Source organism: Aotus nancymaae, unplaced genomic scaffold (genome assembly GCF_030222135.1).
Source record: "Aotus nancymaae isolate 86718 unplaced genomic scaffold, 86718_ANA_hifiasm-v0.15.2.pri h1tg000016l, whole genome shotgun sequence".
Taxonomy (NCBI): Eukaryota; Metazoa; Chordata; class Mammalia; order Primates; family Aotidae; genus Aotus; species Aotus nancymaae.
In genome coordinates, this window is record NW_026988428.1 from 65117872 (window position 1) to 65132541 (window position 14670).

General features: G+C 49.7%; 1 protein-coding gene across 1 annotated transcript in view; it reads left to right on the plus strand.

Moving 5' to 3' along the window:
• The window catches only part of DDX11 (DEAD/H-box helicase 11), a 28990-nt gene that overhangs the window by 2096 nt on the left and 12224 nt on the right, over positions 1–14670 (plus strand). Inside the window, exons 3-10 of the mRNA XM_064377482.1 lie at positions 2019–2166; positions 7452–7700; positions 8221–8307; positions 8603–8760; positions 11557–11602; positions 12584–12691; positions 12948–13035; positions 13746–13954. Coding sequence (XP_064233552.1) covers positions 2019–2166; positions 7452–7700; positions 8221–8307; positions 8603–8760; positions 11557–11602; positions 12584–12691; positions 12948–13035; positions 13746–13954 — 1093 coding nt within the window. The remainder of the gene's footprint in view (positions 1–2018; positions 2167–7451; positions 7701–8220; positions 8308–8602; positions 8761–11556; positions 11603–12583; positions 12692–12947; positions 13036–13745; positions 13955–14670) is intronic.

Below are 14670 nucleotides of genomic sequence, written 5' to 3' on the forward strand. Positions count from 1 at the left end.
ACCTTGCAGCTCTAGTCTGCTTCTGTTTTTGGCTTTCCCAGATAGTCTCAATTCTTACTCTTAGTTTGTGAACCTCCCTTCAGTGAACCTCCCTTTACTTGTGCTGGTTATCGCCTGCAACCGGATGGGCTTCACTGAAGCACAGGCATTTGGATCTGGATTGGAATCCCTGGTTTTTCACTTTTTAGCTGTGACTTTGAGCAATTTTTTAATTTCTATAAGCATCAATATCCAATAGCTGTATCCTTACAGTGTTGTACAGATTAAATGAGATAATTGTTAGAAGTAAAAGTGCTCGGTGCTGCAAAGTGTAACTAACACTCAGGCAAAAGTGTTCTTAGCAAGGCAATTTTCTTCTATAGAAGAGCGCTTCCTGCACACAAGGCAGAGGCAAGGGAGAGCACTCAGAACAAAGGAAGGCAGGAGTTTTTATCCTTAATGCAGATCTTGTTCCTGTCTCCTCCCCCTGTAGTCTGAGGTCAGACTACACAATGTAGGCTAATTCCGATTGGCTATTGTTGACATCATCAAAGGAGGCAAAGGTGGGCTTTTACAGGAAGAACAGGTACATAAGTGATAAGAAATGCTTAGGTATGTTTAGTCACAGCAGAGACCCTGTAGTGTGTTTAATACATAGCAGGTGTTCAAAATTTGTTAGGTACCTTTCTTCTCCTTTCCTTCATGTGTTAAAACTTTGTCAGTACATAACTCCCTCTCAGGATTGAATTGTCATAGTGTTTTTAAATTACCCTTCCTGTAATAATTCCTCTACCTCTGTAATCATGTTTTTCTTTTTTCATTTTCTCTTATCCCTAGAATGTCTAACAAAACAGCCAAATACACCTCTGTAAAGACATGTAAAATAATGCTAGCTCTATGAGTTCTCTCTTCTTGTGCAAATCCATAAACTACCACCAATGTGCAGTCATTTTAATTGCCCCTAAACTATAACTAGGAGAGCATCATGGCAACTACCTTTCCCCTCGTAAATACAGTGATGCTATCACTAGTCTTATTGAGGCCAAAGTTATAAAGATGGGCTCTCAGTCTACTAATATTAATAAAAACGGGTTTTGGGCTTATTAACATTTGTGCTTAGAAGAGACAGACCTGTCAAATAGCTTGGAGAAGTGACTTCCAAAGAGAGAGGTGTGGGAACCAGGATGGAAGAGTAAGGGCTCCAGATGGTGATTCGAGGAAGAAAGGAGAGGAAACGCTATCTCAGACATAATTAGGTTCAGAAGAGGAAAAAAAAAGATGATGTCAACACGAGGCAGTTTTTCGTAGACTTTAGCCTAGCAAGGAAAGAGAAATGCTTGGTCTCAGTACTGGGAAGCCATTCCAGCCAGAGCTCTGTGGCTGTGAAGACAGCTCTCCTGTCTGGAGCCAAACAGAAAGCTCATGTCTTGAGGCAAGAAAAATTATTAGGAGGTAGCTCTGGTTGAGTCTGGAAATGGAGGCTAGGATTAACTAAGAAGCAAACTAAAGATACCTGTGAGGTAGGGGCGTGCGTGTTAACTTGCGCCATCCAGACAAGCTGTGCTCGTAATTCTCTGCCTGTGCATCATGATTTTCCAGGTCTTCACAACGGGTTAAAGTGAAGTAGCTTCGGCTTGTGAATGTGCATCGGGAGAATAAAGCTGCGAAAGTAATTATAAGCAACACCCTTGATCCTAGGGGTGCATGTCTTTGAGAAGAGAGCTCTAAGCCTTTTGTAGAGGCATTAGAAAGGTGTCCGAGCAGCAGTGAAATGGCAGGGGAGATTCAGTTTAGGGGCTTTCCTGGTCTGCATTCTGTTAGAGCCATTAAATGTCCCTACATGGATTGCATGATTCTGGTATGGCCTTATGTGGACCTGTGAGGGATGGAGGCAATATGGTCTTGCTTCCAAGAAAAATATACAACCAAGGAAAAATTCGGTAAAAAGTGTGGAGACTGCTCTTAGTTACTGCTCCAGATTTCAAGCCTCTTCTTCCTGGATCGTGAGAGAGCTACCATATTTTATTTATTTTTCCTAGGTCCATGGCTAATGAAACACAGAAGGTTGGTGGCATCCATTTTCCTTTTCCCTTCACGCCCTATTCCATCCAGAAAGACTTCATGGCAGAGCTGTACCGGGTTTTGGAGGCTGGCAAGATTGGGATATTTGAGAGTCCAACTGGCACTGTGAGTATGAAAAGTGAGAGACAGTGATGAAGACAACTTAAGGGCAGCTGTGCTAGCTTTTCCTGTTTGCCTGTCTAGAGATTTTCATGGTTTGAAGTTGGGCAGAGTAGTCTCAGTTTATCTTTCCGGGTAATGGTTACTTCCTCTATTAAAGTCTTAAACATAGCTCCATGGTCTGAGAAAAATTAGGCTAAAGTCATCAGTGTCTTCCTATTACAATAGATGAGACGGCTTTATTATCATCTCTTTTCCTTCCCTTTCCCCATCCTATAAATATAATTCCAGGTTTTAGTCTCTGCTGAGTCAACGTGTGTATTATGATTATGTTTTGAACATAATTTTGTCTTGAACAATATGTCTTAATATTTTGTTTTTCTAGAGTTAATAATTGCCTTATTAAAGTTACTTAAGTTTTTAGTATACCTATGCCAATTCCTCCCATGTCATCCAGTGGCCTCTCAATATGATTTTCCATCCAGAAAATTACTGTCTTAGTTGGCCAGGACTGCCATAACAAAATAGCAGAGACTGGGTGACTTAACAGGAATTTATTTTCTCACCATTCTGGAGGCTTGAAAGTTGAAGATCAAGGTTCTGGCAGGATTCTGGTTCTGGGGAAGGGGTCTCTTCCTGGCTTGCAGATAACTGCCTTCTTGCTATGGAGCAAGAAAAAAAGAGGAGGAGAAAAACAGATCTTTGGTGTCTCTTCCTCTTTTATGAAGACAAGGCTTCCTCCCTTATGACCTCCTTTACCCTTAAACACCGGATCTGTAGTACAGTCACATAGTGGGGTTAGGATTTCAACATATGATTATTTGTTAAGATGGGGAGTCTCACTGTGTGGCCCAGCCGGTCTTGAACTCCTAAGCTCAAGCAATCTTCCCCTCTCAGCCTCCCAAGTAGCTGGAGGCTGGCAAGATTCTAGATTACGGGTGCACACCACCACACCCAGCTTCTTTTGTTTCATTTTTGTTCTCAACTTTTTTTAACATGCATTTTGGTGGGGACACAACTCAGTCCACAGCAGTGACCAATTCCATTTTACCTGGGAGCCTTCCTGGAATCCTCCATCCTTTCCCTGTCATCTTTCCCTGTCATTTGAATTAGTTGCTCCTCAGACTGACTGACTTGACAGATTTCAGCATGAGTGTTGGTGGGGACAGATAGCCACACCCACAGCACAGCAGGGTATATGTCCGTTTGGAGGCTTTCTTCAAACATCCGGTGGTCCTGGGCCGCCTGTGTATGCTGAAGAACAGGGCATAGAAAGGCTGAGTCTGCAGGGCAGGCTGGCTGTGGCTGCCAGGCTGGGCCCCTTTGTTGGGGGCCTCTAGTTGCCAGCACTTCTGTGAAATTTTCCCTAGAGCCTTGGGTTTCTCCAGGGCAGGCGCCTCTGAGCTCTGGCCCAGCAGGTACAGGGGCTGAAGCCTGACAGCCAGTCTTCCTGGAAGTGGTCTGGGGAAGGGGCTCCAGGTGGAGAGTCCCTCTCAGTGCCTGCTTTCAGCCTGGCCCTCCTCCTCCTCCTCCTCCTCCTCCTCCGTCTTCCTCACTCTGCCTGTTGCCTCCAGAGCTCTCCTAGCCCAGCCTCCACAGAGAATCCACTTCCTGTCTTCTGCAAGGAGCAGGATCAGGGACTGCAACCTGGGGATCTAATTGTTCTTGAAAAGAATTTCAATCTGTCCCTTTGTTTTCAGTGGCCTGCCATGTTCCTACCAGTTCCCAAGTCTTTCTGAGAGTCAATGGGGGAGATCTTTGGGGACACTTGAGCTTGAGTGTCTCTGCCGAATCACTTCCATTTCTCTGTTGTCTTTCCTTCTCTCCTGAAACGTATTACTCCTTCCACTTTCCTTGTTTTTGTGGGTGTAAGCCTCCATATTACTTTGGTTAATTTTAGTGTGCTTTGGAAAAGAATGCAGATGAGTGCATGTTCATTCCGCCTTGTTTATTTTAATTTTAGAGACAGGGTGTCGCTCTGTTGCCCAGGGCAGAGTGCAGTGGTAAGATCATGATTCACTGCAGCCTCAACCTTCTGGCCTCAAGTGATCCTCCCACCTCAGCCTCCCGAGAAGCTGGCACTACAGGTGTGTACCATCACACCTAGCTAATTTTTTAATTTGTAGAAATGAGATCTCACTATGCTGCTCAGACTGGTCTTAAACTCCTGGGCTCAAGCAGTCCTCTGCCTTGGCCTCCCAAAGTGCTGGGATTATAGGTGTGAGCTCCTGCACCTGACGCCTTTCACCTTGTTTTGCCTGACAACCCATCATCTCCCTTTCAAGTCTTTCCGTCTCAGTTTTCTGCACTCCAGGCTTCCATGTCTTCTTCCTCTGCTCAGCCTTTAATTGTTGATGTTTCTCGTTCGCTAACCTCATCTTCTTGTGTGCACTCTCTATGAATGTACCCTGTGACTTTATTACCTTTGACATTCTTCTGTCTTCTAAATCATCCCCTGAATAGAGTGTGTTCTCCTGTCCCAGGTGTCCTGTGGCCCACAGGAACAGCCATGCTGTGGGACACCAAGTGGGGTTTTTGTTACATGTTGTGCGTTCCATGCCTTTCCCTGTCTTGTATGCACAGGTGCCCCAGCTTAGCTGCCCGAGATGCTGTTTATCCTTAATAGTCTTTTTTTAAGCTTCATACAAGTCTATCAAGTTGAGTCACCATCACAACTTGGTGTGTGCTGTGCCCTGTATAACACTCCAGTTCTGGGAGTCCTCAAACCTAGATTCCACTCTTTGCAGGGATCTATGATGCCCTCGAATTATATGTCACATGTGGGCCTGTGAGAATTTCCTAGGGACTCTGCACCTTTGTGTCCTCAGCTTTGAGCCCCATGCTTGGGACAACCAGCAGGTGTTCAGAGTGAATGAATTTGCTTATCTTGGCATAAATCCTTTAACTGTGTTATCTGGGATGATACCCAGGAAGGTGAGCCTTTGGTGATGCATCCTTTTAACATTTTCCAATCTCAAAGTTTTGTGGTCTTATTACAGGATAGAAAGCTGTGGACCTCAGTTATTCTTTTGTTATTGTGCCAGCATATACCCACGTTTGTTTTTAAAAGATAACTTTGACCATACCCTCAGGAACTTCCTCAGCTCACTTTCAAATGGAGGGCACTGGCTTTCTAACCATGGTGTCTCCCAGCTCAGTGACAGCCAAAGCTGACTGCTCCTGGTGTCACAGGCAGCACCGAAGAGCTGCCCTCTGGGTGCTGCTGGGGAGTTTTGCCTGAAACTCTTTGCCATTTAGTGTCTATCAAAAACAGGAAAATGGCACATATGGGGCTTTTCTAAAAATATGGGATCCATCCATTTGTCAGCAGTGTCATTCTGTCCTATCCCGGGGCCTTTCAAAATTCTAATGAAAACTAATAGATCCCATATCCCAGAATAATACTATTAATACTTTTATTATTACTTAATGATAGCAAAAAATTAGCTAAATCCAACTGGTCACTTGTTATTTGCCAGGCAATCCTCTAATCCAGAGGATTTGGCCTTTTGTATGTGTTAACTAATGTCTTGCTTGCACCAGCTCTGTGAGGAGGGTGCTGCTGTTGTCATTCCCGTTTCTGAACTTGTGGAACCAAGCGCAGTGAGGCCAACCTGAGCCACAGAACTGCAGGTGGGGGGTGCAGCTGGAACCCTGGCACCTGGCTGTGGAGTTTGAAGCTCTGACTCTTATGCCATGCTGCTGCCCCAACCCTAGTCATATGAGGTATTTCACTCCACCCTGGATTCTCTGCAAACCCCTCTGGGTTCAGCAGGCTGAAGAGCTGACTGCCTGGAGCAGAAGGCATGGGCTCCTCCAGAGACTCCCCTGAGCCGAGTCCCCTTGTGGACACCAGGGCCACCACTTGGTGGCGCTGGCTGCAGGGTACTCTCTGAAAGAACTGTATTGGTTCCCTGGGGCTGCCAGAGGAAAGCTTCACAAACTTGGGCTTAAACAGTGGAAACTGATGTCCCACAGCGTTGGAGGCTGGAATCTGAAGTCTGAGATCAAGGAGTCAGCAGGCTTGGTCCCTTCTTATGGTCTCGAGGAAAGGATCCCTTCAGGCCCCTTTCCTTGGCTTATAGGTGGCATCTTCTCCTTGGGTCTCATCACATCGCCTGCCTCTGTGCATGTCTGCATCCACGTGTCCCCTTTCTAATAAGGATATTAACCCTTTAGGCTGGGGCCCACCCTAGTAGTCTCAACTAACTACATTTGCAGTGGTCCTCTTTCCAGATAACGCCACATTCTGAGACACTGGGTGTTAGGACTTCAGCACAGCAATTTGGGGGAATACAATTCAACAAGGCTTACGGAAGATTCTCGTCTTAAGAGTAGTGTTCTCCAGTCTGTGTGCGGAGGCGCACACCTATGGTCCCCAGCCACTTGGGAGGCTGAGGCCAGAGAATTGTGTGAGCTCAGGAGTTCCAGACCAGCCTGGGCAACATAGCAAGACCGCCTCTCTAAAACAGACAAACAAAAAGAGTGATGTCCTCCAGAGTGATTAGTTTGCTTTTAAAAACAAAAACAAAAACAAGGCTGGGCACGGTGGCACACACCTGTAATCCCAGCACTTTGGGAGGCCGAGGCGGGCGGATCACGAGGTCAGGATCAAGACCATCCTGGTTCAACATGGTAAAACCCCATCTCTACTAAAAATACAAAAATTAGCTGGGCGTGGTGGCGCGCGACTGTAGTCCCAGCTACTTGGGAGGCTGAGGCAGGAGAATTGCTTGAACCTGAGAGGCGAAGGTTGCAGTGAGCCGAGATGACGCCACTGCACTCCAGCCTGGCGCCTGCCGACAAAGTGAGACTCTGTCTCAAAAAAATAAAATAAAATAAAATAAAAACAAAAACAAAAAACGTGAACACTGGCACTCGTGACTGATCATCCTGTATCTGCACGTGAGCTGCATGAGGGCAGAGCGGCCACTCTGGCTCTCTCTTGGCAAGTACGTGGAATTTCTTGCTTGACATTTTGGGGCCTTAATTCTTAGTTTTTTTTGTCTATTGTCTCACCTCCTTCTAATTATGTGCAGTATTTACACATGAGCTGGATAATTAAAGAAGCTCTTTCCTGCTTCTTGGGCCCAGTTTTCATTTGTTCCATTTTTCTGCTTTTCCTGGCTATTCTAGTGCTAATTTCCTTCCTTTCCTTCCCTAGGCTAGTCTTAGAGCATCCTCTTATATGTACAGCCAGACCTTCTTTCAAGCTTTTATTAAAATAGGGAGAGGTCGTTTGGAAGGCTTTGTTATTTTCCTACTCCTAAAGATCATTTTTCTTCCTGCAGGGAAAGTCCTTAAGTCTTATTTGTGGGGCCCTCTCCTGGCTCCGTGACTTTGAACAGAAGAAGCGTGAAGAAGAGGCACAGCTCCTTGAAACTGGAACTGGCCCCTTACGTCATGAGAAAGATGAATCCCCGTGTCTGTCATCTTCCGGCAAAGTGACTGCAGGCACCCCGAGGCCTGCTGGAGAACCGGCCTGGGTGACTGAGTTTGTGCAGAAGAAAGAAGAGAGGGACCTGGTGGACCGACTAAAGGTGAGACCTGGGGTAACCAGAAGTGGGAGTGATGGAGGAAACAGGCTTCAGCGATTGTTTTGGGGTGATTCCGAGACTCAGGTAGTGTGTGTTCCTCTGCCATTGCCATGCCTCTCAACTCTTCCATCAGCTCCTTGGGTTGATGCTGTCTTTTGTGAGCTGGATGTCAGCAGGCCTTTTTCACACGAGGAGCTGGTGGTTCCCATTTATTACTCACCTGGGAAAGGACCTGATCATTGCCATTGGCAACATGGTTCAGTCGCTGTAATGCAGTTAAGGCACAGATCTGATGGAGAGCATGTGGCTTTGGGAGGAGTGGGCAGCTTTCCTCAGTGAACAGCGAGGCTGGGACTGCAGGGGTGAGGTCCGGGGAGGGGATGCGGCAGCCCTTGAGTGCCAGCCAGGGAAGGAGACCTGCCCCCAAGTGAGGAAGCGCCAGGCTGAGCGGCCCAGACACCTTAAGAGAGGCCTGGTTTGGGGCTTCCTGGTGAGTTTCCTTTGTGTCTGCCTTCCCCTTTAGGCGGAGCAGGCCAGGAGGAGGCAGCGAGAAGAACGCCTGCAGCAGCTGCAGCACAGGGCACAGCTCAAGTATGCAGCCAAGCGCCTGGTGAGCCTTATCTCGGGGGTGGGAACGTGTCCAGGCAGGGTCCCGCTGCTTGGAGGCTCATGGGTGTGTGGCCAGGGCGTCAGTCTCCCCTCCGTGACCCTCCCTGGCTGTGTGCTCCCATGCAGGAGCTGGGCTGTGAGTGGCTGAGGCATGGATCCTAGGAGTAGATCCCTCTCTAGCCAGGCAGCCAGGCCCATGTGAATGGGCGTGGTATGCATTGTCCCCAGCACGTGGGGAGGTGGGTACTGGTGCTGAGACTTCTTCCTCTCTCCCCATGTCCACTACTCCTGTCCAGAGGCAGGAACAAGAAGAAACAGAGAACCTCCTCCGCCTCAGCAGGGAGATGCTGGAGACAGGCCCGGGGGCTGAGCGTCTGGAGCAGCTGGAGTCTGGGGAGGAGGAGCTGGTCCTTGCCGAATACGAGAGTGACGAGGAGAAAAAAGCAGCGAGCGGGTGAGACAGCGGTGACGCCACCCTGCCCCTGCCCCTGGCTAGGGGACACCCTTGAAGACAGCTCTTTCCCTTGTACCACAGGTGCCATGAAGCACCTTGCAAGAGGCATGGTGGCCTTTGCCCTCTGCTCTAAGCTGGGTCCTTCTTAGGGTCCATGAGTGCCAATGGCAGCGATGACAGTCACCGGCCTGTCCTGTGTCCACTCAGCTGTCCTCATGGCCGCTCAGGCAGGGCAGGAACATTTGTGTCTGTGCTTTAGGCACAAGGAGGCTGCAGCCCAACCAGGGAAGACACCTTGGCAGAGGCCACAAACCTCAACAGTGGAGCTGGGCTTGATTTCAGGAAGCCTGACTCTAGATCTTAGGCTCTGAGGCAGCTGGCTGCACTGGGCAACCCGTGAGGTGCCACCCGTCAAGGCCGCCTTAGCCCAAGCTTTCCTTTTCCCCTAAGGCCTCTGTTGGTCCAGACTCGGGGTTTCCACTTGATAAGCCATGAGCTGCGGGGTGACTTAGCCCTGAGTAGGACACCCAGGCCATTTCTGGCCCACAGGATCCCTGGTGACAGTCCCATTCCATTCACACTGGAACCTCACCACCACCCCTGCATGTCTGCTCTGGGTGTGGCACTAGCCAGATGCTGTGGACATAGAAGGGAAGAAGACATGGAGGGGACAGTTAATAGACATGAAAACAAATAGCACCTAGGTGAAATCAGCATGTTTGCCTACACGGAAAACAAAACTGGGTGATGTGGATGGTGTCGGGGGCTGCACCTGATGATGGGTCCCATGTATCCCGTGACACCCTGGCCACATCTGTTGGAGGGTAACTGCAAGACCACAGACCCTCCGTGGATGTTCTGAAGGTTCATCCCTGGCCATCAACAGTCTGCAGGGCTCCTTCTGACGCCACTTCCAGCTGCCCTCCCCCAGAAGCCAGCTTCCCCACTGCCCTGACCTTCCTCTAGCACGCCAGGCCTTTCTCTGTCCTGTCCGAGGATTTGCTCATGCAGCGTGCTCCATCCAAACACCTTGGCGAATGTCTTTCTCTCCTTTGAGGCCTGGCTCAGGCGTTGTCTCAATGGCCTTGGTGTCAGCCGCTCTGTTTCGCTCACACACCCGCTTGTGCTCCTGTTGTTGCCTCCCCTCCCTGGCTGAGCTCGACCTGCTTCAGGGCAGGAACCACGTCTTTATAGTTTTATGTTCACAAAACTGACCCAGTGTTTGGCATAGGGGTGCGCTCAATAGAATGAAATTGACCTGAATGAGCAGATGCCGGCTCGTTCCAGTCCAGTAGTGTGATTCCAGGCTGCCCTTGTGGACCTTGACTTCTGCCCCTGCCCAGGGCAGAGACCACCACACTGCTTTATGCCTCACTGGCGAGAGGGGCTCATAAATGGTTTGTGCTCAATGAACCCTTTCTGCCTGCTTCCAAGATCCTGTTTCTGCTCCCCTTCTTCTTCCTCAGAGCCCATGGAGACAAGGCAGAGAACTTGAATAGGGGTGGAGTGGTGAATATTAGAGGAACAAAGTGCTCCTTTGGGTCTGGGCAAGAGCCACGGATCCCTTAGATCAGCTTCTGGGGGCTTCCCATGCCCTGACATTTCAAGAGATATGTGAGCCTTGGAGGACCTGAGTTCTGAATGGAAAATTTTTGCTCTTCCTTTCTTCAAATGCCCAGCCTCTCACTGAGCTCCTGCTGGCTTTGTCCAGCATGCAACATAGGATAGAATCGAAGCCTTTAAGACAGAGCTGCCTGCTTTTTAATGACCATGAAGCCAAGCCTGTAATAACTGCTCTTCTGATAGCCAAAGGCAATTGCGTTCTGCCTTTTTAGAAAGGAATTTCGAGGTGAACCAAAATGTTTTCTTTTTCGTGTGTTATTCCCATAGGTAGCCTGCACCTGTCAGATGGTAGAGGGTTTTGTGTTTTCTGAAGAGTATAGGCTAGTAAAGCTGGCTCAGCTTCAGGCCACGGGATGCAGGGTTGGCCTCCCTGCCAACCCCCAGTGCTGATGGGCTCTTCCTTCCTGCATTGCTGGAAAGGGCAGACTGAGACTGAAAAGAGAAGAGGTGTGACTGGTCATAAGTGACAGCATCTTCTGTTCACTCGGTCGGTCAGCTGTGGCTTCATCCAGGAGATGTGCGTGGGGTTCCTGCTGTATGCCAAGCTCTAGGTGAGGCCACAGGAATGCAGCAGAAACAAAGCCAACCTGGTCCTCCCTTGTGGACATGACAGTCTGAGGGGAGAGAGACGGAGGGGAAGCGATTTTGAATGGCATAGGTGTTAAGAGCAGGTGCCATGAATATGTGTCAGAGCAACCAGACCTACCAGGGAAGGTCAAAGAAGGCTTCCTGGAGGAGGTGACCTTTCTGCTGTGATCTCAGAGTTGTGTGGGAGCTGGTGAGGAGAGACAGCATTCCAGGTGCAGAACATCCAAAGGCCCAAGGTGATGAAGAGCAAATATCCCCCCAGGTGCCTCAGAGGGGTCCCGCTTGCTGGAGGGAGGACAGAGAGAGGAGAACAGCCTGCCATGACTACTGAGGCTTCCAACTCAAGACTTGGGTTGGGGGTGCTGAGCCCCTTTCTTCTTTCCACATTTCCCCATCCAGAGACCTGAGTAGCCATGGGAAACTGGGGTTGGCATTTGCCTGGGGGAGTTTCTGAGCAAGCAGCACCTGCTTCCTTGGTGAAACCCGTTGCTACGGATGTCCAGGGCTCGAGACCAGCGCTCAGCAGATGCTCAGTGTTTTTTGCTGAGGGAAGACTGTTTTGTGTTTTCTCTCTCTCACACACAGAGTGGATGAGGATGAGGATGACCTGGAGGAAGAACATGTAACTAAGGTAACATGAGTGTCCTCTGCTCGTGCTGTTGGGGCCTGTGGGCTGGGCTCTGCACCCCTGGGGGAGGAGGCTGGAATCACTCAGCTGCTTCTCACCCTCCTGTCCACAAAGGAGGAGCTTCCAGCGCTTGGACTCTGTGGCTTCCCAGATGCAACCCTGGAGAGACCTCTCCTGGGTTCGGGGCCTGGGGAGACCTCTCTTGGGTTCGGGGCCTGGGGAGACCTCTCCTGGGAGCAGGGCCGTGCTTGCCACCCCAGGGCATGAGGAGCAGCTGTTCTGGGCTGAAGTCTGTGTGGTTTCTGTCTCCACTGAGTGGTGCTGGTAGGACACACGAGTGCCCTGCCCTTTGGGTCTCTCATGGTGTGCTTCTCCTCTTATCCATGTTTCCATTTGCATGGAGGGCAGTGGGATGTGTATGGTCTGACATTTCTCAAGTTTAAACATACTTGGTTTCATTGATTTATGACTTTTGTTTTTTGTCAGAAGTAGATATTTTCTCTGTATTTTTCTGTTTTCCTCCTTTCACTCTTGTCTTGGAGTAGAGAGAGGGTATTCTGCTCAGCCTTCCTTTTTCCCCTTTGGGGGATGGATGTGTGTGAAACAACCCCACCCTGCTGACAGCCCCCTCCCCAAATGGGGACTTTTTGCCATGGTTAAGAGTCACCACTTGGGAGATGGTCACCACTGTCCTAAGATTAGCCAACCCTCCGAAGCGGTTGATGAGAGGCTGGACGTGACTCGTGGAAGGAGCTTCCTCTGGGGCATTCCCTTGAATGTCTGGATCTGCGGGTGATTCAGGAACCCCTGGGTCCCTCAGTAGATGCGACCTGATGTGGGACATTGCTGTCCTGCCTCAGCTTTGTGAATTTGGAGCCACCCCCTTTCCTCAGCCTCAGGCCCCAGCGTGCCTCGATGTTAGAGAATAGAATGCTGTGGGATGTTTCGGTTCCCTCTTTGAGCACCTTTCTTTTTGTCTGCTAGGTTTATTACTGTAGTCGGACACACTCCCAGCTGGCCCAGTTTGTGCATGAGGTGAAGAAGAGCCCCTTTGGCAAGGACGTCCGACTGGTCTCCCTCGGCTCCCGGCAGGTAAACAGTGGCCAGTGTTTCCACCAGGGGCCATCCTGCTCCCTTCCCCACAGCTTTGTCCTCCTCGTCCAGGCCTGGGAGACGCTGGGTCTGCGACAGGTTGAACAGTGCGAGGAGCAGCCCCCTCCCTGGCCTGGCCTGGCCAACTGATCACTGGAAGGCAAAGGAGAAGTGGGCAGGGCAGGTCCTCGTGTGTTGGTTGGGTGTCATTTAGCCAGCACTGTCTCTTTGCCTCTTCCTTTCTCCTTTGTTGCAGAACCTTTGTGTAAATGAAGATGTGAAAAGCCTAGGTTCTGTGCAGCTTATCAACGACCGCTGCGTGGACATGCAGAGAAGCAGGCACGGTAGCCACTGGGACCATGGCATAGCCGCAGGTGGTCTGGGGAGAGAGAGGCAGGGGTGGCAGTGACTGAAGACCGTTAAGTGTCTTGCATAGAAAGAATGGCAGAGGAGGCCAGGCGCAGTGGCTTACACCTGTAATCCCAGCACTTTGGGAGGCCGAGGTGGGTGGATCACGAGGTCAAGAGATCGAGACCATCCTGGTCAACATGGTGAAACCCCGTCTCTACTAAAAATACAAAAAATTAGCTGGGCATGTTGGCGCACGCCTGTAGTCCCAGCTACTCGGGAGGCTGAGGCAGGAGAGTTGCCTGAACCCAGGAGGCGGAGATCGCAGTGAGCCGAGATCGCGCCATTGCACTCCAGCCTAGGTAACAAGAGCAAAACTCCGTCTCAAAAAAAAAAAAGAATGGCAGAGGAGACCCCAGTTCCCCAATTCCTTCCTAAGGCTCCTCTCCTTGGGAAAAAGTGTTCCTGCTTTCTGGGTCAGTGTCTAGCCCAAATCCATGGCTTGGAGATCATTTTCCAGGCTCTTTCTGGAGAACAAAAGTAAAACCTTAGAGTGTTCTGAGGAGACCATAGTCGGCAGTACTTGGGAGGGTCTTACAGACCCCACCCAATGGAAGTGGGTCTCAGCATCACAGAACCCTCTTTCGGGCCCATGGACAGTTGCTGTCCCCTCTCTTTTCTCTCCTTGTGTGTGTGCCACCCTCAGAGAAGAAAAAAGGAGCTGAGGAGGAGAAGCCAAAGAGAAGGAGGCAGGAGAAGCAGGCTGCCTGCCCCTTCTACAACCATGAGCAGATGGGCCTCCTCCGGGATGAGGCCCTGGCAGAGGTGAAGGACATTGAGCAGCTGCTGGCCCTTGGGAAGGAGGCCCAGGCCTGTCCCTATTACGGAAGCCGCCTTGCCATCCCTGCAGCCCAGGTGAGGGCTCTGCAGTGCTGGAAAGCCACTCTTGGCTCTCACTGTGGCCTAGGCCATGAGGGGAGTCCTCATCACACTGTAATTTGGGGGATGCCACCCACTGTGGTCAGACTGATGGCACTTAACCCATTCTCGCCCGATGCGTGAGTTGGAGGAGGTGCATAGGATTCCTTGGGGGAACCAGGCGGCAAGGCCAATTAGTATTACTGGGGACAGTGTTTAGGAGCCAGGAAAGCATGTGCATTCCTAGCGAAACCACAGGGAGAGGATGCCAGGAGCTGAGAAGAGTGCGGTGTGTAAATCTATTTCCAAATGGCTTTTCAAGTGACGGTCCCAACTTCCACACCTGTGATGTGATGGAACGTGTCAGTGATGGAACCATTCAGTTTTCCCATTTTTCTTTTTTTTTTAAATAATAGTACTCTTAACTGGAAAGCAGTCCTAACATACACCTACCTGCAGCATGAGAGAATACTGTCTTCTCTGACTCAACTTCTCTTAATTTGTAAACAGAGCTGCTGACATAGCAGGTCAAAAATGGTATCTCATTGTTATTTGGTGGGTGCGATTTCACTATTACCTTGCTAATTCCTTAATTTGAATGACTTTGGAAACAGGATACCACTTGTGGAAAATTCTGTTTAAGTAGATTTTAAAAAATATGAGAAACTAACTGTTTTGCACAGCAGCTAAATGCTCACCAGCATAGGGTCTGA